Raw genomic sequence first — 27,528 nt, forward strand, 5'->3', positions numbered from 1 at the left:
TTGTACTCGTAAAGTGGAACTAAACAGGCACTCCTCCAGTCCTCCGGCACTCTACCCTCTCTTAAACAAACATTAAATAACCTCACCAGCCAGTCCGCCATCACTGTACCTCCTTTTTCAGACATTCTGCATGGCATTTATCCAACACAGGTGCCTTACCTGCTCTCATCATCTTAACAGCTGCCTTCACTTCATCTTTCCTTATTTATCCTCCATTTTCCTCACTCATCACTCTCATTTTCTTAGCGCTTCCCCTATCCTCCTTCACATTTAGCAACTCCCTAAAATACTCTGCCCACCTTCCTCTCACTGTCTTCTCTTCCATTATCATCTCTCTATCTGCACCTTTTACCTTTTCTTCTCTACTTGATTCGCCTCCTCTTTTAATTTCCTTCCAAAACATTTTTTTATTACTTTCAAAGTTTTCTGTCATACTCTTACCCCATTTCACATCTGCTCTCCTCTTTGCCTCCTTTATCTTATGCTTTACTTCTCTTTTCTTTACTTTGTACCTCTCATACGATTCCCTCGTCCTAATTTGTAGCCAATCTATGAAAGCATGCTTCTTCTCTTCTACAACCTTCTTTGCTTCTTCATTCCACCACTCACTACCCTTCCTTCTATTTTCCCCCGTTCTCCTTGTTCCACACACCATCTTTGCACACCTTATGACTCCCTCCTTGAACCATCCCCACTCCTCCTCCACTCCTAGTTCTACTCTATCCTTCACTCCCTCCCACTACTCTCTCAGCTTCTTCTTATACCCCTTTTCATTTTCTTTCTCATTTAAGCAGTTCACTCAAAGTACCTCCGTACCTTCTGCCATTTTCCTCTTTCTTCACTTATTCTCCACTCTCAACATACCTTCCACCAGAAAATGATCTGATATTCCCCCACTCCCCTTAAAACATGAACATCCTTAACTCTTCCTACTATACTCAAGGACAACCTCAACTTGTCTACGGTGGAGATACTCCTCCGCTAGTCTCTCGTCGTGCTCGGAGATATCTTCCCCCCACAGGAGTCTCTTGAGAGGCTGTACAGCTGCGACGAACCGTTGGTAAATTCGCCCCATGTGTGCTGACACATAATCGGGAGGTCAAGGGACACCTCCCAAATGATCTCCACACTTCTACGCACGTCTTCTTCAGGACCGGCGGATACACAACACTGCTCACGCGACCCTCCACTGGTTCCCATCTCGTCCTCGAACGGAAGGACTTGACTTTCCGCATCTCTGTCTCCAGCACGCCGGAATGGGTTCCCATCGACCGATTGAAACCGGCCTACCTCGACGCCAACGACACTCCGGCCGCCTAATTCTCGTAAGCGGGATGCCTTCTGAAGCCAAGGTAACTTTGATGAGTATTGTACAGTATTGTACCTCGCCTTAATGTACGCCACGTGGATGGTACGACCTATCCTCACCATCTCCTGCATTCTCCCTTGGGGTCACCGCTGGCTGACCTGACACAATACAATTATAAACCGTGGGTGGCTCACCTACCTACGGTATAAATACAGGCCTCGGGTTGCATTAGGACAGTCCTAGTTCAGGAAATAAAAGATTCGCCAGTCTCTTGTTCCCAAGGCCAAAACCCGCTACAATTTACTTATACGTTATACCCAACATACATGAGTTTCTTTTAACACCTACGACAGTGTCTCTTAACAAGATCGTAACTTCATCTTTGCAATGCAATATATATGATTCTCATACCTAACATACTATAAATGACTACTAGCAACTCGTGAACTTGTTCACAGAGGAGCGACCACCATATATACTGGAGCCATCACATGCCTCAATGTAGGTTATTCTTTATATTTTTACTTATTACATATCATGGGTATTCCATGCTTAAAACTATCTCTTGCCATTATAATACCAAAAAGAGTGGGCCAAAATAATTGGCGATGCATTACTTGCGATTCTCAACAACTCGTTCACAGAGGAGCGACCACGTTGAGAGGGGGCGTGGAAAGTGAACTGATTCGAACAATCTTCCCAGTATTGGCCGCGGTCTCCGCTACTACCTGTTCACTAACTTTCAACCATGACTGTACATATGTCTATTATTCTCCCTCCCACGTCCCCACCCACCATCGTGCCCAACGAACAGCTGTGAACCGTGCGGAGTCGGCCCAGGCAGAAGCTACTTGACTCAGAGCATGCCTATCCCAAAGATCAGAACCAGGCAGTCCCGTAGATATTCCTCTCCAAGCCAATAGAGGCCACCAGTCATGACCTAGCTGGGTGACCACAGAAGCGTGTTAGTCCCAGATGGACACCTAAGTCTAACCACAGGACTGAAACATCACTCACCATCTAGGACTCCTTCCTCCACACCCTACAAGGAGGCCACGCACGGTTGACACGTGGGTCTATACACAGACACATATAACACACATACTAAACAGAATACCTATAATACTATTATACATAACACCCATGATATATATAACATATATACGTATGTGTGTATTTATAGGTGTGTACTTACGTGTGTGTGTGTGTGTGTGTGTGTGTGTGTGTGTGTGTGTGTGTGTGTGTGTGTGTGTGTGTGTGTGTGTTACCTAACTGTATTTAACTTATTATAGTATATATATATATATATATATATATATATATATATATATATATATATATATATATATATAGTGTATATATATATATATATGTGTGTGTGTGTGTGTGTGTGTGTGTGTGTGTGTGTGTGTGTGTGTGTGTGTGTGTGTGTGTGTGTGTGTGTGTGTGTGTGTGTGTGTGTGTGTGTGTGTGTGTTTACCTAGTTGTATTTACCTAGTTGTATTTCACGGGAAGGGGAGCTATGCTCGTGTGTCCCGTCTTCATATCTCATTTTATCTAAACTATCTTTAAATTCATGTATTGTTTTTGCACACCACTTTCTGATCTAATTTGTTCCAACTGTCTATTACTCTGTGAGGAAAGCTGTTCTTTTTCATATCTCTTCTATAGCTGTCTTTCTTAATTTTCTTTCGTGTGTGAGTGTGTGTGTGTGTGTGTGTGTGTGTGTGTGTGTGTGTGTGTGTGTGTGTGTGTGTGTGTGTGTGTGTGTGTGTGTGTGTGTGTGTGTGTGTGTTATTCACCATGGTCTTGGATCACGTGTTGGACTCGTGATCGACACTCTTTTACCCTCCCGGAAAAGAGCTTAGAGCTCATATATGACCGATCTATTGGTAACGTGTGTGTGTGTGTGTGTGTGTGTGTGTGTGTGTGTGTGTGTGTGTGTGTGTGTGTGTGTGTGTGTGTGTGTGTGTGTGTGTGTGTGTGTGTGTGTGTGTGTGTGTGTGTGTGTGTGTGTGTGTGTGTGTGTGTGTGTGTGTGTGTGTGTGTGTGTGTATGTGTGGGTTTACTTTATTGTAGTGCAAGGAAAGGAGCAACATTCGTGCGGTCGTATCTCTTCCTCTCACATTATCATACCTAATCTAAACATGAAACAAGTTGCTGTTTACAGAAAAGATCCGAGACTAATTGCATTTATTTCCTGCACACCAGATTGCCGACGCCGTCGTCGTCGTCGTCGTCCTCAGCAGCGGAGTTCGCTCAATATCTCCATCGAGAGCTGAGTTTAGCTCCTCCCACAAGGGTGACTCACAAGGCGTTCCCCTGCATCACCTAGAACTTCAATACTCTACTCCCACCACGCACAAACCAGTGCCACAGGTGTCCTTCGGCCACACCTGTTCTTTCCAGCACAATTCGAATTCATTCAGTTGATAGGTGGTTCACCCGACATACACAACATATCGCTATACCGGTTCAACCCAATCCTTACGTTTTCTTTCTTTTCTTCCAAGCTAAACAAGGGCGATTTCATTTACATGAGAAATAGCACCTCCAGACAATTAGGTTTGAAGAGAACTTCATATCTCTTTTACTGAAATTATAAAGATGTGTCAAATCTTCCATGCTGTCGTCCCTGGCAACATATCAGAAACGAATATGTCACCAAAAACTGTTGCATTCAGGTATCAGAGATTTTGTGAGTAATGCTGACATCCCCCCAATCTGCTTCACAGAAATTATTTCGTGTTTGACTGGTGATTCAGCGTTTGACACACGCAACTAATAGTTTCACACAGGGAGTGAAAAATTGTCGTGCGCCTACAAGGAATCGCCTGATTCTTAATAAGAACAAAAGTAATGTTGAACACCTTAGTATAAAGGTTCGTAAAACCTACAGCCTGTACTACCTCCAATCTCCTCTTCATACACTCTTTTCAGGCTGTTCTTACCGCCAGACCTTTCTGCAACTCACACTCCCTCCAATGCTGCCACCTCCTCCACCACAACCTCTCGTATCGAGTATTGACTGCATAAATTTTATGTTGTTAATGTCTTAAGGGCTTATGACGCCTCTATGGACCAAAGTCACGTGGCTCCTTTATGATTGAAGACCAATCTCCAATGAAAAAATAAATACTGATCACTTTTAACTTCTACTACCCCTCCGTTCTTCTACCCTTCTCTTTGGTGCAAAATATTCCACAAGGACAGATATGCTAGTTATAGCCACAAAAATTCTAACAGCACTACTACCACCTCCACGTCCTTTTTCTCTTTCTTCCCCATCATCTCCTACTCCTCCTCCATCTTCTCCTCCTCCTCCTCTTTTTTTTTTCTTTGTCTTCCTCGTCCTGATCCCGATTCCTTCCAAGCCTTCTGTTCCCGTTCCCTTCCCTAAAGCCTCACGACCTCTTCTAAGGCTCCCGTGACCCCTCGTCATGATGACGTTCTACTATAGATTTTATTCCCGCTGATACTGGGTGATTTTATTCAAACGCCAGACAAAAAAGTATTTAGATTTATCAGAAACTTATTTTGTCTAAGGCCTGCTCCATCGTATGAATAAAACTATCTAATACTAATTAGGATAAAGTCTGTCGAAGGAGTCACCGCAATGAAAAGGTTGACTTCCAAACTGTTCCACAAACGTTCCTGTTTCGCGATACTCTACCGTAGTTTTCCTAATCGTTCTATGATATTCTCTTGGCCCGCAACCCCCTCTCCTAACGATGTTCTTAGCCTTCGTCCCTGGTCACACATCCCCTCTTTTTCTTATCCTCTTCCCCTTCTTCCGTAATCATTTCTCCACTCCAACTCTTCTTCCTCTTCTTCCTCTCTTTTTCAATCTACTCATTTCTCCCATTTCTGCCTCCTCCTTCTCCTCCACCTCACTGGTGATTCGAATCGGTTGTGTAAAGTAAGCAACTGTCTCGAAACTCGCTTCGAAGTAGCTGGCGAACCATGAGGGAAGTGAGGTAACTGTCGGAGATTTGGAGTGACGTGTAGAATAGTTCTATACGCCATTCACAGATGGCGCATGGGAGTTACCTCGGACGATTCGTAGAAGGTGGGAGAGTTGACCAGTGACTATAACACACACACACACACGCACACACACACACACACTTGCTGTTTCCATTATAATTATAATTACTATTAATACTATTATTATTATTATTATTATTATTACTATTATTATTATTATTATTATTATTATTATTATTATTATTACTATTATTACTATTATTATCACCACCATCATCTATATCATTATCATTATCATTGTTATTATCACCAGTCAAAGCTGGTGAAGGGATACGTTGGTATGCGCGGCTATACACGACTTATCGTGTACACCGTACGTGGGAGAGGCGCAGCTGACAGGCAGTCTATACGGTGTGGTCTAGGTGTGATGTGTTGTATTAGGTGTTTGTATCTGTCGTGCAGTCTTTCTAACTGTCTCATGTGAAGTTTGTGTTTATGTTGGTTGAGTGCAAGATCTAAGGTATACCAGGTCTAACCACTTCCGACCGAATTTCGAGGGAGTTGGCGCAGCGGGCCCGTGAACGTCACCTGGCTGTTCAAAGTGGGGTTCGCGGGTCCTATAGCTGTCAGTTGAAGCTGATGCGTCGTTCGGGTATGTTGTTGCCTTCGCTCGCACCGCTCCACGCAATTAGTTATATTCTGACAAATATTATATAAAATATATATATAAATATATATAAAATATTATAGTTCCTGTCTATATATATGAATATATATGATATATAATATATATATATATATAAAATATTATAGTTCCTGTCTTCCTTGGCGTTTCACAGTTTTCTTCAGTGTTTCACAAAGAGAAAACGGACCCAGCCTAATGACGTCAGAAGCTGCGCAGAAGAATTCAAACTGTTTGACCTGTTTACTTAGATCTTGGTTGAGTGGACGGATGTTGGAAACTCGCTGTTGAAGTCGCTCCATCGCGAACCCGTGATGAACTTGACAGCGGCATTCTGAACCCTCTGATGGTCGTAGTTGTTAGTGGGACATGTCAGCTGGCACAGTCCCAGGGACTGACACAGAATCCGTCTGATAAGGGCTAGGTACAATCGACGTTTGGTGGACAGTGTTTCAGTTTTGAAACGTCTTAGCCTTCCCAGCATAGTCGGTAGCAAATTCTCCAAGAGCGAAATGTCCAGTAGCAAACTACCCTAGAACCCCCATAGGATCTCGACCCTACTAGTGAACAGCAGCTATCCACATTCAATAAAACTCTATCATTATTGAGAACATGCAATTTTCGTGAATCTTAACGCCGAGGGTGTACTTTGTTGTATTAGTAAGGAAGGGGAAAGCTCATGGTGTAGTGGGAAGGTGAAAAAAAAGGGAGGGATTACTGAGGGCAATGGAAGGAAATGAGGAAGGAGACGAACGGGCTCCCCCGGATGTTAGAAGAAATGTCAACAAGAGGGCTGCAGACGACGCAGGTGAAGTCAAAAATATCAGTAAAGGAACTAAGATCAGAAATATAGATAAGAACAACACAATAGAAAGTGAAGATAATAATTTCCATGAATTCAATGAGGGAGGGGATGCCAACCTCCCCCGATTAGCAAGTCTAGAGGAAAAACTAGAGATGATAGAACACTGAGAGGTTAGGTTCAGCCAACTTACACGGATTACGCAAAGAGTTGATAAATTGGAAGAACTAAAGAAGGAGAACCAAAACCTAACTAAATAAAGAGAATTAAAAAGACAGTTAAAAGAAGTAAAAGATGAGAATGAGGAATTAAAGAGGAATGATAAAGAGAATAGAGAGTCCATAGCAAAAGAAGCACAGGGTTAGAGAAAAGTACGAGAACAACAAAATTGTATTTAGAGGTATTGTGACACAACAGATGAATGAACAAACTAAGGACACAGTTATTAAAGTGATGAGAGAGAAGGAGAATATAGTAGGAGACTTAGCGGACAAAAAAGAAATGTATAATTATATTAGGGATAGAAGAAAAGCATAATCCAAATAGGACTACAAGAGTAAAAGATGAGAAAGAAAAGGTAAACAAGATATTAGAAGTAGTTCAAGAGGATGAACAAGAAACAGGGAAAGAAATTGAAGAAATATATAGAATAGGGAAATACAATACAGATAAGACCAGACCAATTAAGATAAAATTCATGTCACAAATGACAGCAGAGAAGATCTTAGCAAAAACAGGGAAACTAGCAGAAAATTATCAGTATAAACAGGTATGGATAAAATGAGAAATGAATAAAGAGGAAAGAGAGGATGAGAAAACAAAAAGACTAGAAGCTAAGGAATAAAACGAGAAAAGAACAGAGTAAAAAAAAAAAGATAAATTCTATTGGATAGTGGATATGAAAGTGAGGAAATGGTTCATAGCAAAGAAAAACGGAAGGGAAACAGAAAACACAATGGAAGTAGCAGAAAATTAAAAGTGTCTTACACAGACATAGATGGCTTAATAACAAGGTTGAATGAACTGAATGATTACCTGAAGGAAAAAGAACTAGACATAATGGGCATTGTAGACAATATTGAAAGGCCCACTATCACCCAACAGTGTAGGACAAGGTGCATATAATTACTGGATTAGAAACAGAGAGGTAAAACAAGGGGGTGGAGTTATGTTCCTGACTAAGAAGGATATGAATGTGAAGAATGTCACATTTGGAAAAAATAGAGTAGAGATGATTATGATGGAAGTGGAGGACAGGGATGGGAAGAGCAGGAAGTTTGTAGTAAATTATTTGACTCCTAAAATGGCTTCATGGGAAGAGAGAGAACACAAAAATATGTTAGAAGACACAAGGATAACACTAAATAAGATAATGGAAGATGTAGGAAGAATGGTTATAATGGGTGACTATAATCTTAAAGAAATCTGTTGGGAAGAGATGACAGTGAAGGAAGGAGAAGACCTATGGGGAAATGTACTACTTGATATGATTATAGAACATACAATGACGCAATGGATACAAGAGAATACTAGGTATAGAAATGAGGAAGAACCATCGAGATTGGACCTAATAATTACATCAGAACCTGAAATAGTGGAAAAGATTGAATAAAAGACATCAATAAGTAAAAGTGACCATATATTGGTTGAACTGGAACTAAATGAGGAAAAATACATGGAAAAAAAGAACAATATAGAAAGGGAAGATTGATGTATGGAAAAACAAATTTTGACAAAATAAGAGAATTCTTTCAAAAAGCAGACTGGGAAAGGATACACAAGGAGGTAACAACAGTAGAAGAGAAATGGACTATTTTTGACAAAAATCTATAAAGGAGTGGAAAAGTATGTTCCAAGAAAAGACAAGAAAAAGGATATGTAAAGTGCTGGTACAACAAAAGATGTAGGGAGTTAAAAGACAAAAGGGATCAAGCTTAGATAAAATGGAAAAAAGACATAAGACCTGAAAATGGAAAATATATACTAGTTATAGAAATGAATATGTACAAGTGTGCAGAGCAGAAATGAGAAAATACGAAAAAGATGTCCTAGAAAAATGTAAAGATCAACCAAAACTATTTTACAGATTTGTAAAAAACAAACTGAAAAACAAACAATAATTAGAGAAACTACGACAAGGAGGGGTTGAATACACAGAGGAAATAGAAATGGCAGAAATTATGAACAAGCATTTTAAATCGGTGTTTATGTGGGAGAACATACAACTTAGAGATATCAAGTGGGAGGAGAAAGTCCCCCCCCTATGAAAGAGATAGAAATAACAAGGAATGAAATAATGAATCACTTGAGTAATCTCAATGTCAGAAAATTGCATGGACCACATGAAATGGCAAACTGGATTTTGAGATAATGCAGGAATGAACTAACAGACAAAATACATAGTCTAATAAGCAGTTCATTGAAGGCAGGAAAAGTTCCAGAAGATTGGAAAAGAGCAAATATAGTAACAATATATAAAGGGGGAAACAAGGAAAACCCTACTAACTATAGACCAGTCTCTCTTACAAGTACGATAACTAAAATTTGTGAAAGAATTATCAAAATTAGATGGGTAAGGTATTTGGAAAAAAAAACATACTTAATCCAAGGCAATTTGGATTTAGACAAGGACGATCATTCATCACAAACTTAATGTGTTTCTATTCAAGGCTAATAGATGTAATGCAAGAAAGAGATGGATGGGCTGATTGTGCATTTCTAGACCTGAATTTTTTTTTTATAAAGTGCTACATAAGAAATTACCAAAGAAATTAGAAACTGCAGGAGGAATACAGGGCAAACTGCTGAAGTGGATGGAAGACTTCTTGCATGAAAGAAAAATGAGAGTGGTGATAAGAGACAAACACTCTAATCGGGATGAAGTGATTAGTGGAGTTCCACAAGGAACAGTTCTGGCCCCAATAATGTTTGCTATATATATTAATGATATGGATAAAGGAATTGAAAGTTATATGAGCTTCTTTGCAGACGATGGAAAATTGTTGAAAAAAATTAACATTGTAGAAGACTGAGTCACTGCAGAGTGATCTCAATAAAGTATGGGAATGGAGTAGGAAGTGGGAGATGGAATTTAATATTAAGAAGTGTAGTATAATGGAATTTGGAAGAAGCAAAAAAAGAAGTGGGATCGTATAAATTGGGAGAGGAAGAAATTAAAAAAGTAGAAAATGAGAAGGACCTGGGAGTCATTATTATGAATAATATGTCTCCTGAGAAACATATAAGATTTTTGGAGAAACTTATAATTTAATAAGATCAATCAAAGTGGCATTTACATACCTGGACGAAGAAATGGTGAAGGAAATACTAGTAACTTTGATAAGACCAAAATTGGAGTATGCAGCGATGACATGGTCACCAAGTACAAAAAAAAAAAAATGTATAACAAAACTTGAAAGAATACAAAGAGCAATTACAAAATTGGCACCAGCACTCAGAACTATCATATGAAGAGAGACTAGCAAAATTTGAGCTACAGACATTAGAGCAAAGAAAAGAGAGAGTAGACTTAATAACTATATATTTAATCATGAAAGGCATAGAAACTATTGATAAAGAGGATCTAATAAAATGGGATAGTAGAGATACAACAGGACACGGAAAGAAAATCAAGAAAGACAATTATAGAAGCGACCTGAAAAAGAACAGCTTTCCCCACAGGGTAATAGACATTTGGAACAAGTTAGATGAGAATGTGGTGTGTGCAGAAATGATACATGAATTTAAAAACAATCTAGATAAAATGAGATATGAAGACGGAACACCATGAGCATAGCTCTCCTTCCAGTAAAATACAACTATGTAAATACACACACACACACACATATATATATATATATATATATATATATATATGCATATATATATATATATACATATATATATATATATATATATATATATATATATATATATATATACAGTACTACCTCTCATTAACGGACTAAAAGGGGGGTAACGGTGTCCGTTGATGTGAATAATCCGTTGATTTGGAGTGGTTTTTGGGTGGCATAGTGATTGCACAGCACTAAACAACAGCACCGAAAACACAGCGAAAACACTGCAAACACAGCTAATTAATGTCTGTTGATAAGAGGTAGTACTGTATATCGGGAAAAAGAGTAAACACCAGACTCAATTCAAAGGGTTTATTGTGACCAATGTTTCGATCATCATACAGGAATCGTCTTCAGGTGTGTGATAGTTACATATAGTGAACCTGTTTTTATGTCTTCTGGGATGCAACTGGGAGAGGACCTTGGAGATAATTACTATCCATTAATCATGTCATGATTATCTCCAAGGTCCTTTCCCAGTTGCAACCCAGACAACATAAAAACAAGTTCACTATATGTAACCCTTACACACCTGAAGACAATTCCTGTAAAGGAATCGAAACATTGGTCACAATAAACCCTTTGATTGAATCTGGTGCCTACTTTTTCCCAATATAGATCCTAGACTCTAGATCTTCACATTTATATACATATACATATTCACTAGAGAGAAATGTAATAGCACATTCAATCACACAGAGAACCCACTGTTGGAGTGAAAAAATGTAAAAATGGTCTTCTATATTTCGGCTGCCAACTGCAGCCTTCTTCAGGAAACTATAAATAAGTTTAAGATGTTGGGGTAATATATACACCTGTGTCACCATTTTTTTTTTTTTTTTTTGGGGGGGGGCAAGGAACTCGTACAGACATTGGGACAGTTCAGATGACCTGGATCTGAGGTCATGTCTGAGGTCAGGAGGAAGATCAGCTGTCTGGCAGTGAAGTTTCTGGTCAGCAGGTATCTAGTATGGAAAATTTGGTTAACTCCACCAAAATCATTGGTTACTTCGAGGACCCCAGTCAGCTACAACTGTTGGAGGCAATGTGAAACAGAGACAGGGTACCATCAATAAATATTCATACAAACATGATATTTAGCATACCATTGTTTCATTCTTCACTCACAACACGGGCCCTACTTATGAAATTTTGTCAGTCACCTTTATCTTCCTCCTCCTTCACTTCACCCTCATGACCATCCCCCTCCACCTCACCCATCTCCTCCACCCTACTCACCTCCTCCTCCCCATCCCCTGCCATCTCTACTTCCATCTCACCTTCTCCACCCCACCCACCTCTTCCATCACCTCATCTCCAGCCAACACAACCCTTGGGAGATCTGACACCATAGCTAGAAATGGTTGATGAATACATATAACACAAATTTTTAGATGTCAGTTTTAACCTTCATGTATACTATTTTTTCATTTACTTTCTTGTACTACTTTTATTATCTGTAATATTTGTACCACTTAAACTGTTCATTGTTCTGTATTATTACCATTAATCCAGGAGCAAATGAAACCCCCTGTCATGCTACTGTTCATCACAGGTGGCGTCAGGAGCTAGGTGAAATGAAGTACAGTAGAAGCCCGATTTAACGGATATCAATTTAGCGGAAGCTCAAATTAGCGAACTGTAAATAGCAATAACGAAAATGCTCAACTTAGCGGAAATGGTCCTCTAAGTTGACCATTTTCCGCTAGCTGGCCAGACGCGCGTCTACGGAAATAGCTCAATTTAGCGGGAACGGTCCACTAAGTTGAGCATTTTCCGTCAACTGGCCACATGCATGTCTCAGAGTCCAATGTTACCAGATGTTACCAGATTGTGGTGGTGGAGTCAAGGAAAAATTTATAATTTAATATTTTGGAGGTATATATATATATATATATATATATATATATATATATATATTTATATATATATATATATATATATATATATATATATATATATATATACGTACTATAAAATATATACAATAATATATAATTCAGTATATGTATAAAGTATAATTGTAGCAGAAATATATTCAAGTAGAAATAGACGGTATAATAGGAAAACAAAATAATGAAACAGTAAGTTGATGGGAAAATTCAAATACCGAACCAGAGTTAGCGGAAATAAGCTCAAGCTAGCGGAAAATTCCGCTAAATAGGGGGTCAAAAACGACCTCCAATTTAGCGGAAAATTCACTTTAGCGGACTGGACCTTGGCTGAATTAGTTCGTTAAATCGGGCTTCTACTGTATATATAATGGCAGTTGGCAGTTACCTTCATTCTTGGGTAAGTTAATATCAGCTTCTGGCTCGTCTGCACACTCAGTTGTGCAATCAATTCTAATGCTTTAGTAATAATGAACAAAAATAATTACCTATAAAAATGGGAGAACTTAGTGATTCAGAAACATATTGTGAACTTAATAAAAAAAAAATAGAGTCAATGAATAGTTCTTTTAACAAGAAAATCAAAATTTCATTTAAGAAAGATGACACCTTCATCAAGAAGTTTGTGTCAATTTCCCCCATCTTTACCTTACATGTATTGGTTAATTAAATTTCACAAAGAAAATAACCTTGTTAGACCTATTATAAGTTCAATAGGATCTGCTGCTTATAATTTGTCGAAACGGTTGGTGACTTTGTTAAACCCACTTGTAGGAAAAATATCTTAGGCAAATGTCAAGAATAATGTTGACCTAACTGATAAATTAAATGGCCTTGAGTTATACTATGAATTCAAACTGGTTAGCTAGGACATTACTTCCCCATCACAATCTGCCCTATGATTCTAAAATCATTATTGATCTTATTGTGTACCAAGGGTTGTAAATTTGAGTTTAACAGCAAATATCATGCACAGAAAATTGAGATGGCAATGGGAAATCTTTTGTCAGCTGTCTTAAGTAACATTTATATGAATTTTTTTGAGACAGATTTTAAGAAATATTCTTCCCAATAAGGTCAAATGGTTTCAGTATGTAGATGACATTCTCTACATATGGCCTAATAATGAAAATCTTGATGCATCTTTGCCTAAATTAAATGACTTAGTTTCTTCCATAAAATTCACTGTGGAGATTGAAAATAATTCAAGCATCTCTTTCTCAGACTGTAAAATTCATAGAAGAGGTAGACAATCAAAATATAGTGTTCACCGTAAACCCACCAATGTCAATGCTTATATTCATTATTATTCTGCTCACCATGTTAAAATTAAACTATCAGCATTTTCCTCTATGTTCCTTCATGGTTTATATATTTGCAGCCCAGAATATGTTGAGGATGAATTACATAAGATTTATGAAATTAGAGTAAAGCTGAAATATCTAAAAGTATTTCTTTACAATTGTTTAAAACATGCAAAAAGAACATTTTGTAAAACTGAGTCAAGACAGAAATTTGAGAACAAGAATCAACTGGTACAGTACTTCCTTTTCATGAAAATTTTGTTGAAATTCCTAATGTACTGAAAAACTTCACCATAAATGTGCTAGAGACAGAGTTTGGGAAATTATATGATATTAGAAAGTTGAAGGTAAATGTGGGTAAAAGTAAGGTGATGAGACGTACAAGGGTAGAGGATGGCAGCAATTTGGAAGGGAGTCTTAAAGAAGAGAGGCTGGAGGAAGTGGATAGCTTTAAGGATTTGGGGTTGCATGTGGCAGGAAAGGGAGAAGTAGAAGTGGAGGTAAATGGTTGACTGAGAGAAGCAATAAGTGCCTTGGGAATTAAAAAGTGTGATGAGAAATGGGTGTAAGAGGGTCATATAGGTATACAAATGAGGTAGAGGGGTAGGTGATGGGAACTTAATTTCTATAGGTTGGGTGTTGGTAAACAAAAGTTCATAGGCTAGGAAGTTGCACAAGCTTGCTCTCTGTTTAATGTTTGCAAACAGTCGCCAGGGACCGATTTCATTGCTGTATAATGATTATTTCCATGCTGATGTAACAATATGTAAACTAAATCAGTATGCATTGAATTTGAGATTGCTTGAGTAAGCAGTATTGCATGCAGGGTTTGTAGCAGCTGTTCTGATTGGAGAAGGGATAGTGGAGATAATTCAATTGGTTCATAATTGTAAAAAATACATAGGGGAGGTTCTTAAATCTAAAATTAAAGATTATTGGACTAAAGAAATGATGACATCATTACAGAAGTGACCTAGTACCCAAATTGACGTTTCCCATCAGGAGTCCCTTGGTGTAACTTAAAGAACCATGTGTAGTAATATTCGGGAAAAAAATAAAGAAAAATTAAGTTCTGTTTAATTTCCCTCTCCTGTACATAAGATAATATTAAGTGGAACTTGACTAAGTTAGTTGATCAGAAGCACAGGGCCTTCCTACAGATGAAGATAGTAAATGACTAATCATACATAACAAAGACAATGGTGAAATGAAAATATAAAGTAAAAGTAAAAAGGAAAGACAGCACTTAAGAACGATAACAGTGCCAACAGCACTGTATGGGGCAAAGACTTGGAATTTAAGAGGGGCAGAGAGGAAAAGTTTAAATGTGTTTGAGGCAAAATGTCTGAGAAGTATGGTAACAGTTACAAGGTTAGAGTGAGCAACAAGGAGGGGAGGAGACCAGTGGGAGTGGAAAAGATGGTGAAAGAGTATTGAGATGGTCTGAACACATGGTAAGAATGAGTGAAGAAAGATTAGTAAAAAAAGTGTGGAAGACAGAGGAGGGAAGAAAGGGGCATTGAGCAAGGAAGGGAGAAGGCAGGAGAGAGGGGTGAGTGGACAATGGTTGTGTATAGATGATACTGTGATGCAAGGGAGTGGGTGCGGCCTTGGGATTTAGGGGAAGGTTATGTGTTAGTGATATTTTAACACAGCCCATTAGAGATTTCTTCCTGTCTGTTATTTTTCTAGATAATTGGGCGGAGAGGATGGGGGTCGCCAATTAAGTGAAGCAGACTTGCTGTGGATGTGCTGTGTCTTGCTGGATTCCTTCTGACCCAGGGCATTGGGCTGAATACAGAGATGACCCATCATCCATGAGGAGCTAAGATGAGAGGGAAGAAAGGGTGGTGGATGGGAGTGGAATGAATGGGGATGGAATGGGTGGGGGTGCATATATGCCTTTTGACTTTGGCTACCTCCTTGGTAAAGGGGAGAAAGCCCATAGTATACAGATAGATACATAGAATGTAGAGAGAGATAAAATCATAATTACTGTCATCATTATCACTGTCAAAAGTTCATCAGTGGGGAGAAGGGGGAAGAGGAGGAGAATAAAAAGAAAGATGAGGTGAAGAAAGAGGCAAAGTAGGATAAGGAGGAGGCAGAGAAGGAAGAGAAGGAAATGTAATAGGATGACAAGTAGGAGAGAGAGAACGAAGTGTAGTAGTAGTAGCAGAAGGAATAGGACTAACCTTAGTAAGTCAATCTCTCGCATGATGTGGACGGGAGTGGTAGTTGCGTGGTCATAGAGGGCACAGACCTGCGGTGGGCGGTTGGCACGCAGGAACAAGTCGGTGGCATCTGAGATGACAGTGGGTTCCTTGTGATGGTAATGTTCCTGCCGCTCACTGAAGGACCGCAGGTCACCCTCGGCTGTGGAGAAAAATGAGATCATTGTTAAGATGGGCAATGACAAAAGATGAGTGTGGAGGTCCAATGGAGTACCAGAAATTCAGCCAGTTGCCAGAATACCTACAGGTGATGTGCATTCTTCCCAACCCTTTGGGCACTGTGCCTCCCTTTGCTCAACTATATGTGTATAATATTCTCTCCTTGCTCCTTCATGCTTAATGTGAAGAATATTTATCACCAGATATACCGAACAATATCTAAACAATACATCAAAGCAAATGTGTATGGAATATATAAATACATGTATACATACACTTTATATTATATTATATATAGGTATATATATATATATATATATATATATATTGTATATATATATGTATATATATGTACACACACATATATATATATATATATATACATATATACACACACACATATATATATATATATATATATATATATATATATATATATATATATATATATATATATATATATCTATATATTCATACATACATATGTGTATTTACCTAGTTATAACTAGTTGTACTGTATTTTACAGGAAAGGGAGCTATGCTCGTGGTGCCCCATCTTCATATCTTGTTTTATCCAGACTGTTTTTTAATTCGTGTATCATTTTTGCACACACCACATTCTCATCTAATTTGTTCCAAATGTCTATTACCCTGTGGGGAAAGCTGTTCTTTTTCAGGTCGCTTCTATAACTGTCTTTCTTGATTTTCTTTCCATGTCCTCTTCTATCTCTACTATCCCATTTGATTAGATCCTCTCTATCAATAGTTTCTATGCCTTTCATGATTCAATAAATATTTATTAAGTCTACTCTCTCTCTTCTTTGCTCTAATGTCTGTAGCTCAAGTTTTGCTAGTCTCTCTTCATATGATAGTTCTGAGAGTATTGTGCCAATTTTGTAATTGCTCTTTGTATTCTTTCAAGTTTTGTTTTACATTTTTTTGTACTTGGTGACCACATCGTTGCTGCATAATCCAATCTTGGTCTTATCAATCTGACTAGTATTTTCTTCACCATTTCTTCATCCAGGTATGTAAATGCCACTTTGATTGTTCTTATTAAATTATAAGTTTCTCCAAAAATCTTGTTTATATGTTTCTCAGGAGACATATTATTCATAATAATGACTCCCAGGTCCTTCTCATTTTCTACTTTTTAATTTCTTCCTCTCCCAATTTATATGATCCCACTATTCTTTTTTTGCTTCTTCCAAATTCCATTATACTACACTTCTTAATATTGAATTCCATCTCCCACTTCCTACTCCATTCCCATACTTTATTGAGATCACTCTGCAGTGACTCACAATCTTCTACAGTGTTCACTCTTTTTAACAATTTTGCATCGTCTGCAAAGAAGCTCATACAACTTTCAATTCCTTTATCCGTATCACTAATATATATAGCAAACATTATTGGGGCCAGAACTGTTCCTTGTGGAACTCCACTAATCACTTCATCCCAATTAGAGTGTCTCTTATCACCACTCTCATTTTTCTTTCATGCAAGAAGTCTTCCATCCACTTCAGCAGTTTGCTATATATTCCTCCTGCAGTTCTAATTTCTCTAGTAATTTCTTATGTTGCACCTTATCAAAAGCTTTTTTCAGGTCTAGAAATGCACAATCAGCCTATCCATCTCTTTCTTGCATTACATCTATTAGCCTTGAATAGTAACACATTAAGTTTGTGACGTATGATCAACCTTGTCTAAATCCAAATTGCCTTGGATTTAGTACATTGTTTTTTTCCAAATGCCTGACAAGAGAAACACTGAGTGTGTGTATATATATATATTATATATATGTATATATTCATATTTATTTTATATATATATATATATATATATATATAATTTATATATATATATATATATACACACATACATACATATACCAAAGTTTTTTTTTCCCTACATGGGGGGTAGCCAAAAAGAAAAAGGCATAGGAACCACTCCCACCCATTCCATTTCCAATATTTCCACTCCCATCCATCCCCCTCCCTCCCTCTTATCTTGGCACCTCCTGGATGACGGGTCATCCCTGCAGCCTGTCCACTGCCCTGGGTCAGAAGCAGTGTCACAAGACGCAGCACATCCACAGCAAGGCCACTTCATAAATTCAGCGACCCCCCTCTCCGTCCCCCCATGCAGAAAAGGAGAAGATGGGGAGAAATCCCTTCGGGCTGCATCAAATTTTTTTCTCATACATACTTCCTCATCCCCCATCCCCCACCCACTACCCCTTATGCATCACAGCATCATCTATACACAACCCCTCTCCATTCACCCCTATATATATATATATATATAATATATATTTATATATATATATATATATATAAAGAGTTTAAAACGGGCATTATATTTTCTCTTAAACAAGCATCATCAAATGCGATTGCTTGTTCAGAATTTCATACTTTCTCTAAGACATCTTCTTTATGTCTGCAGATGGTTTTATCCCCTTTTGTAGGCTTTGGCATGATTTCTCCATATTTGGTCATCTGTTCCCTGTGGTACAAGTGAATCTTTAGATGACCTGTGAAGTCCTCATCATGACCTATGTCAGCATGATACAGTGAAGTGTGAAGTAAGACTGGGCTACCTTACCTACTACCTTGCATCTGGAACCCCTAAAAACTATCTATGACAGGAACAGCAGACAACCCTGACAAGAGAAACACTGGTAGAAATTACATTATAATGACATGCCAGGATACACATCATCTCCCTATCCTAGAAGCACTATTCATCTATGAATTCGAATTTGAATGGACAGACATCTGGTTTGATAATGTTAGTGAGCATGAGGGGAAATTCAATACCTGGTCAAAGCCAAAGTGACCATTAGGAGAGATCCTGGAATGAACCAATCGGCATTAAGAATGAGCTTGTCATATTGCGAAACCATACTTTAAATACCAACCACTTGGTGAAGCCTGTTCTTTCTCACCTCTACCTCTGAGGCTAATACAATTCACTCCTATGCCACTGAAGACAAGTGAAGTATTTGGCAGCACTGATGACCTCTTACAGAGAAATAGTTTCAAACCTTACTAAAGAGGATAAGACCCTCTTAAGATACAAAAATAATGTCTTCAAGATGATACAAAATACTGAAATGTCCTCCTACTGGTACCATGTACTACCTGCCACATAGTAGGATTAATAGTCACTAAACCGGCTCCACCACTGGTCACCCGGCAATGGGAAGGGCATGTTGGACACCCAGATGGAGAAAAAAAGAAATCTATCAAAGGGCAGATGAACTTGTAGTCAATGGCCATCCAACCCCATTATGATTAACCCACATGTTTGCCATACATGACATCACTGCAGGGACTGGGGGTAAGAGTTCTGGAGACTGATGGAGACTGATATCCTAGTGCTGTGGTTGTAGTGATGTTTCTCCTTGGGACTACAAACACACCTCTTTGGTTCTCTGTTCAGGCTAGGGCAGTTGGCCCCTGTTGGCTCAGAGAGACAAATCGGCTTGACTGCTTTACTTGAATCTTTGGGTTAGGCACACCCTGAGTCAATCAACTACAGTCCAAGCTGACATCTCTGTAGGCCCTGGAGATGGGAGTCCTAGAGATTGAGTGATGTCCCAGTGTTGTGGTTACACTAAGGTGTTCCCCTGGGATCAGCAATATGGTTCTTTGGTCCCCTACTCAGGCCAAGACGGGTACCCCACTTGGCTCGGAGATGCAAACTGGCTAGGCTGCCTGACTACATAAATAAAATGCTAAAACTACTAGAAGACAAAGATACATACAAGAGAGCAGATATAGGCTACACACAGAGGGAGGCCAAAAAGTTAAAAAAAAGTCAGGAGGGATTTTGTTTTGTTCCTCTGACATCTTTAGGATGCACCACAAATACTGAGAATGAGAGGAATTCCTAAATCACACAAAACAGGGATCCCTATGAGACCCATCATTTCAGAAATTGGAAATTCACAACACAGACTGAAAAATCTTGGCAAAACCATTATCTGCACCAATGGAGACAATCAGTAAAGCCCATATAGGAAATTCCACAAATCTAATCAAATGAAGCAGTTGGATTCAACTGAAAAAAGAAGTTAGTTACAATGTAAACTTTACATCGTAACTAACTTTTTTTTAAATTATAAAGGCTTTCTTTATTAATGTAGAAATATAAGGAGCAATGAAAGCCATAGACAATCAGTAATGCCCATATAGGAAATTCCACAAATCTAATCAATCAAATGAAGCAGTTGGATTTAACTAAAAAATGAAGTTACTTACGATGTAAACTTTACATCCTAACTAGCTAACTTTTTTTAAATTATAAAGGCTTACTTCATTAATGTAGAAGTATAAGGAGCAATGAAAACCATAGAGAAGATATTGGAATAGATAAATGATAATGATTTACCATTTAGGAAGCAAGATTTTAAGAAACTCATATTTTTATGCATTAAACTGAATTGCTTGTCCTTCAAGGAACAAGAATTTATACAATACCATGATCTGGCGATGGGTTCACCTCTTTGTGCTGTCATAACATACCTTTACATGGAAACTTTAAAATAGAAATAAAATGTTGCATACTTAACACTAAGAGACATATTCAATTTTCGATACAAAAGAAAGTGGTTGGAAAGTTACCAATTCTAAAGGATGTGATACATCAGACAAACAGCAATGCTAAGTTTTATGTCTCCTGAAAACCTACCAACAAAGATTTTTTACACTAGTTATCACAGCACATGAAAACAAAATCTTGCATAGTAATTGGTTTCTTCCTATGAGCTTTTAGAATATGTAGTGAAGAGTATATAGAAGATGAATGTCAATACATGACCAAGACATCCAGTAGACTTACATACTCACTTGGCCTTTTACAAAAATTAAAAATCAAAGTTGAACACATCTGGAGATAAAATAGAACAAAGGATTACAAAAGAAGCATGCCAACAGGAGACCTTTTGTTCCATAACTATGTTGGATGTAAAAAAATAACAAAATAACAAAATAAAATAAAATAAAATAAAATGAATAGATGATAATACATAACATACAAATAGATAATAAATGATAAGAAACACAGATAAATAATGATGATTTATGATGAATAAATAAATGATGATAAATAAATATAATAGAGCAAATAGCAGGCATTACAGTATATTGCTTAGGTGTTAATCTGAATAAACCTTAAAACCTCAAACTGTACTACATTGCACCACCTATGCAGGAAGTTTATTCTCTTCATTTACTACACAGATGGCGAAGTTGTTTTGACCCACTTCCAAAATAAATCTACTTCCTAACTGTTTAAGACCATTATTTTTTGTCTGATTTGCTTTCAAAGTGAAAATTTCATCACTTTTGATGTTTTAGAATTCTAAAGACCTATGTCAAATCACTCCTAAGTCTAATTTTTTTTTTTCTAGGGAAAATAGATTCATGTTTTAGTCAATTTTTGTATGGTTTGTTTCTGATATTTGGAAACAGTTTTGTGGCTCACCATTGTACTCTTTCCAATCTGTCAGTGTCTTTAATGAGATTTAGTGACCATACAGAAACAGCATATTCCAAATATAGATGAACTTATAACAGATGGACTTTTAAATTCAAAAGATTGTGCAATCAGTTCTAGAATCTTATTTGCTTTCTCTGAGGTAGAAATAAACTGGTTAGATAATTTGACATCATTACTGATAATTATGCTGAGATCTTTTTTATTATCCACTTTTGTAAATGAATTTCCAAATAACTTGTAATCGTACCTACAGGTATTGTTATTTTTACCAATGTACATAACCTTACATTTACTTGGGTTAAATTTCATTAGCCACTTTTCAGACCATTCTTGAATATCTAATTGGTAAAACAAGTAAAGGAATTCCTAGTATTGTCCTACTCAAGAAGAACAAAACCAACCATAAAATTCCTCTCAAAAGTAGATATCAACACCGTCATCATCATGGCCATCTTTCTTCAGAAAATGATGGTCTTCATTCTAGTCCATGTTAGGTTGTTGGTATACCCAAAGGTGGCTGATGAGACAAATTCAAACTTTCAAGGATCTTCTCCTTTGCGGTAGATCTGGTTTAGTTTAGAATTGCCTTTCATTACTCCTTCATCACTTGTCTTCCAGTTTTTCACATCAGTTTGTTTCAAACATTGTTGTTCCTTTGTGAATGGTGGCTCTCTAATGGTTTTGGTCTCTTGTATTTTTTTCCATTTGCTGAAGTCAATGTTACACTTTTTCATGTTGGCCTTCAACAGATTCTTGTATCTCTTCTTCTGCCCCCCTTTCTTCTGTTTCCCTTATTTCAGTTGAGAATAGAAAATCATTTTTTGTAAACAGTCAGACATTTGAACAACATCATCTCAGTTGATTCTTGATGTGAGCTCCAATGCTAGTTGTTTTGGCTGTTTTCAAGATGTCAACATTAGTTCTTGGAAGACATTTTTGATGAAAAATTTCCAATGTTTTCAAATGGTGACAGTATGCTGTGATGTGGAGTGCTGAGATGACTGCTTTGTATACAATCATTTTGGTGTTTGTTCTGATGTCATAGTCTTGAAAGATTCTGTGGTGGAGAGGGTCAAAGGCAGTTCCAGCACACTTCAGATGATGTTGAATATCATCACTCAAGTCAAAATTTGATGAAAGATGACTACCGAGATAATTAAAATTGTCCACATCTTCAAGGACTGTTTCTCCAAGCTTGATTGATGGTTCCTTTCTGGCTGGATCATTTAGGGATGGTTAGTACAGAATCTTGTCTTTTTGGAGTTGATGGTGAGACCAAGGGTGGCATTTGCTTTGTTGAAGGCATTCAGTTTCTGTTAAAAGTCTTCTGAAAGAGCCACAATACTGTTGTTTTCTGCATATTGGAGTTTCATCAGGGAGCAGGGGGATGTCTTGGTTTTGGACTTGAGGAGGATGTACCTTGGAGGGCATTCATAGGTGGAGAGACTGTCCCAAAGAAATTCTCTTGACACAAAATTGAATGCCTTGATCAGATCAATGAAGCCCATTGTAGGATAAGTTGGGCTCCAGGCAGGCACCACTACCGTGCCTACCCACTGTACCCACGCTAGTCGCCAGTAGGCGTCACTCATCAATAAAGAGTACACTACTCACTCGCCTATCACTCTTCACTCGCCTATCATATATGGCGCAGTGACCGGTTCACGACCTACGCACTCAACATGGCCGGACGTCGTCTTCGGCTACCCGCTCAGACCCCACGGTCCAGCCGTGGGTCTCCTCAAGCATCCGCAGCCCTGGGGCAAGCTCATCGGCTTCTCTTAGCACAGTCGGAAGCCATCACAGCCCTGCAACGCCAGGTAGCGGCACAGCCCAGACACCACTCATCGGCTCCTCGGTCCTCAGCACCCGAGAAATGTGACGTAGGTATGTCCACGGCAGCTTTCCGATCCTGGAGGCGCTCCATGGAGTACTGGCTGACCCTCAGCGACTTTGCACCTGCTGAGGCGGTCCTTCATATCCGTCTCCTCTGCACGCCGACCCTACAACGCTCTTTGGACTCTAGATTCACCACGCAGCAATGGGAGGCTCTCTCCATCCAAGGAGCACTGGACGCTATTGGGTGCATGGCCGTGCAGGCGTCCAACCAGGCGGCGGAGTGGCTCAAGTTCTTCTCGGCGGTGCAAGAACCCAGTGAGTCCATAAGTGATTACTTTACTCGTTCCACACAGTGTGCGGCGGATTGCGAGTTTTCGTGTCCCCAGTGTCAGTGTAGCCTTTCTGAGTACATGCTCCTCCGTAAGCTAGTGTGTGGGTTACATAGTGTGGGGTTGAAAGAGGAAGTATTTCGTCAGTGTGAATCCTTCAATGATGTGGATTCGTTACGCAGGTTCTGTGTTGCCTTCGAGGCGGCACAAAAGGACGCCCGCCATAACACATTGGGCGGGAGTTTCGGGCGGGAAAATCTGGCCGCGGTGGCTGGGGTGACGCCGCTGCCAGACGCGCAAGCAGATTCCTACCCTCAGGTAGCTGGAGCCCGCCACCAACAACCTACTCGCATGCCGCAGGCAGCCCGCCAACAGCAGCAGGTTTTGAAACGCTGTAGCAACTGTGGTTTAAAACACAAGCAAGGCAGAGGGCTGTGTTACGCGGAGACACTAGCCTGCCACAGCTGCGGTAGAGTTGGGCACGTGCAGAAAATGTGCAGGAGTAAAGTGAAACCAGCAGCAGCAGCGGCAGCTGAAGATCTGGAAGCGTCTGGCATCGTGATTGCAGCTGCAGGCGCAGCTCGAAGTCTACCACGCATCTGGGTGACGGTCAGTCATGCGAAAGGGAAGAACAAATCCGCAAAAATCCAGGCAGTACCTGACACGGGAGCTCAGGTGTGTGTGGCTGGGTTGGAGTTACTGACTTCATTGGGCGTCAAGGTAGCATCGCTGACACGTCGGGGAGGACTGCGAGATGTGGCGAACGTCAAACTGCAACCTCTGGGCTCTTTTCCCTGTCGACTGCAGTATGGTGACAAGTCGACACTGCAGGAGATTTTTGTGGTGAAGACAGCCACACAGTGCTACATATCGCTACAGGCGTGCAGGGAGTTGGGACTGGTGCATGAGACCTTCCCTCATCACACTGTCGTCGCAGGAGCGGCTATTGGCGGCGCTGGCGACGCTGCCACGCAGTCAGCTGACACCATGCACCCACGCCCATCCTCCCCTCCGTTTCCCCCCCTTGAAGAAAACGTGTCCAGATTGGAGGAATGGCTCCTCTGTCATTTTTCGGGATCTACATTTAACACAGACAGAAGTCCCCTTCCAACAATGGCGGGTGAACCGCACACCATCCACCTGCTTCCAGACGCCAAGCCCTACGCATGTCACACACCGGCCTCGGTACCTAGGCACTGGGAGGCAGAGGTGAAGAGGCAACTCGACGACGACGTCAGGATGGGAATTATAGAGCCAGTGCCTGTGGGGGAGGCCACGGAGTGGTGCGCGAGAATGGTAGTTGTGGCTAAGAAGTCAGGTCAACCTAGGCGCACCATTGATTACCAAAAGCTCAACGCTGCATGCAGAAGGGAGACCCATCACACCCCTACACCATTTGACATGGTATCCGGCATCCCGCGCCACACATACAAGACCATCGCGGACGCACATTGGGGCTTTCACCAGGTCGAGCTTCAGGAAGCCAGTAAGAAACTCACAACCTTCATCACACCCTGGGGCCGTTACAGATACTGCAGGACCCCCATGGGTCACTGTGCCGCCCCCGACGCTTACACTCGAAGGTTTGACGAGGCCATTGCAGGGATTCAGAGAAAAGTGAAGTGTGTTGACGACACCCTACTGTTTGACGCTAGCGTTGAGGACGCATTCTGGCATACGTATAACTTCCTTGAAACCTGCGCCACGAAAGGAGTGACCCTCAAACCCGAGAAGTTCAAGTTCGGAAGGAGAGAGGTGGACTTCGTCGGGTTTCATGTAGGGTGGGACGCCTACAAGCCGACAGACGAAAGACTGGCTGCCATCAGGAACTTCAGTATGCCTGCGGAGCCATCACTGACGGACGTTCGCTCCTGGCATGGGTTCGTCAATCAAATGGCACCTTTCCTCGCTACTGCACCAATTATGGAGCCGTTTCGTGAGCTGCTACGGAAACCTCAAGGCAGGAAGGTGTACTGGGATGGAAATCTGCAAGAGAAATTCCAGCAGGCAAAGGAGGTTATCTGTAGCCTTGCTAAGGAGGGCCTAACCTATTACGATAAGAACAAGCCCACAGCGGTGATTACCGATTGGAGTAAGGTGGGCATCGGGTTTGTGGTGCTGCAGCAGCATTGTCAGTGCCCGATGAGAGAGAGTCCATTCTGCTGCAAGAGTGGGTGGCGCCTCGCTCTCTGTGGCAGCCGCCACCTCACACCTGCGGAGGCGGGTTACGCCCCGGTAGAGGGGGAGGCGTTGGCGGTCGCTTGGTGTCTCCGTAAGGCCCGCCTGTTCCTGCTCGGATGCCCCAACCTCCTGATCGTCACTGATCATCGCCCGCTAGTCAAGCTTCTTGGGGACAGGGCGCTGAAAGACATAGTGAACCCAAGGTTATTCTCCTTGAAGGAAAAAACCCTTCCTTACCGATTTCAGATCAAGTACCTGCCCGGGAAGCGGAACTGTGCAGCAGACTTTTTGTCCCGCTATCCTGCGCTCTGTACTCCACCAGAGGCTGGGGACGAAGAGGATTCAAATGACATGGAGGCCGCTGTGGCAGCAGCAGCAGTTGCCGCGCTCGATGTCGCTGACTCTATCGTACTCGATAATGCAGCGGTGGTGCGGGCAGCTGCAGATGATCCAGACTACCAGCTACTAGTGGCTAAGGTGACAGCAGGCGATTGGCATCCTCACCGAGCACAAGAGTTGACCAGCCTTCGGCAGTACTATGCCGTCAGGGAGAGGTTGGCAGTGTCACACGGGTTGGTGACGTACACATACGACCAAGGCGCCGTGCGATTAGTGATCCCGGAAGTTCTACGACGACGCATTGCAAGTAATCTCCACGCGGGTCACCAAGGCCTAGACGGAATGTTACGAAGGGCGAGGCAATCGGTATATTGGCCTGGCATGGAGGGCGACCTGCAACAACATCGGGATGCTTGTGCCACCTGCAACACTCACTCGCCTTCACAAGCCGCGGAACCCTTTGCCTTCACCCCTACGCCTGAGTACCCGTTCCAGCACACCGTGGCAGACCTGTTCCAACTTGACGAGAGAATGTATATGGCATACGCCGACAGGCTCACCGGGTGGATGGAGTTAGCACACTTCCCAAGTGGAGCCACGTCAAACAAGTTAGCATCAGTGTTCCGGCAGTTCTTCCACAGGTGGGGTGCGCCCGTGTCTATTTCTACAGACGGAGGGACAAACCTCACCAGTGAAGAGATGCGTGCCTTCTTCAGAAAATGGGGTGTAGAGAGACGGATCTCGTCCGCTCACTTCCCTCAGTCAAACGGGAGGGCAGAAACAGCTGTGAAGTCCGCCAAGAGACTGCTCCGAGACAACACAGGTCCGGGCGGCAGCCTGGATGCTGATAAGGTATCAGTAGCCCTACTGCAGTATCACAACACACCTCTGCGCGGGGTGAACAAGTCACCAGCGCAGCTAGCCATGGGCAGACAGCTACGAGATGGGATACCGGTGCACAAGCAGCACTACAAGGTGGATGTGCACTGGCAGCAGGCGCTACGCGCAAGGGAAATCGAGGCGGCGAGGCAACAGGAAGCTTGGATGATCAGCCAAGGGACACCTAAGACTCTTCCCACATTATCGATTGGCACCCAAGTGCTGATACA

The 27,528-nt window shown here is 40.8% G+C and overlaps 1 protein-coding gene across 2 annotated transcripts in view; it reads right to left on the minus strand.

Moving 5' to 3' along the window:
- LOC143038078 (uncharacterized) overlaps window positions 1-27,528 on the minus strand; it is a 620,937-nt gene that overhangs the window by 321,371 nt on the left and 272,038 nt on the right. For both annotated transcript variants that reach the window (XM_076207001.1, XM_076207000.1), the window contains exon 2: window positions 16,029-16,209. In XM_076207001.1, coding sequence (XP_076063116.1) covers window positions 16,029-16,209 — 181 coding nt within the window. The remainder of the gene's footprint in view (window positions 1-16,028; window positions 16,210-27,528) is intronic.

The sequence above is a fragment of the Oratosquilla oratoria genome, chromosome 23 (assembly GCF_046742065.1).
Source record: "Oratosquilla oratoria isolate Oo_2021 chromosome 23, ASM4674206v1, whole genome shotgun sequence".
Lineage (NCBI taxonomy): Eukaryota > Metazoa > Arthropoda > Malacostraca > Stomatopoda > Squillidae > Oratosquilla > Oratosquilla oratoria.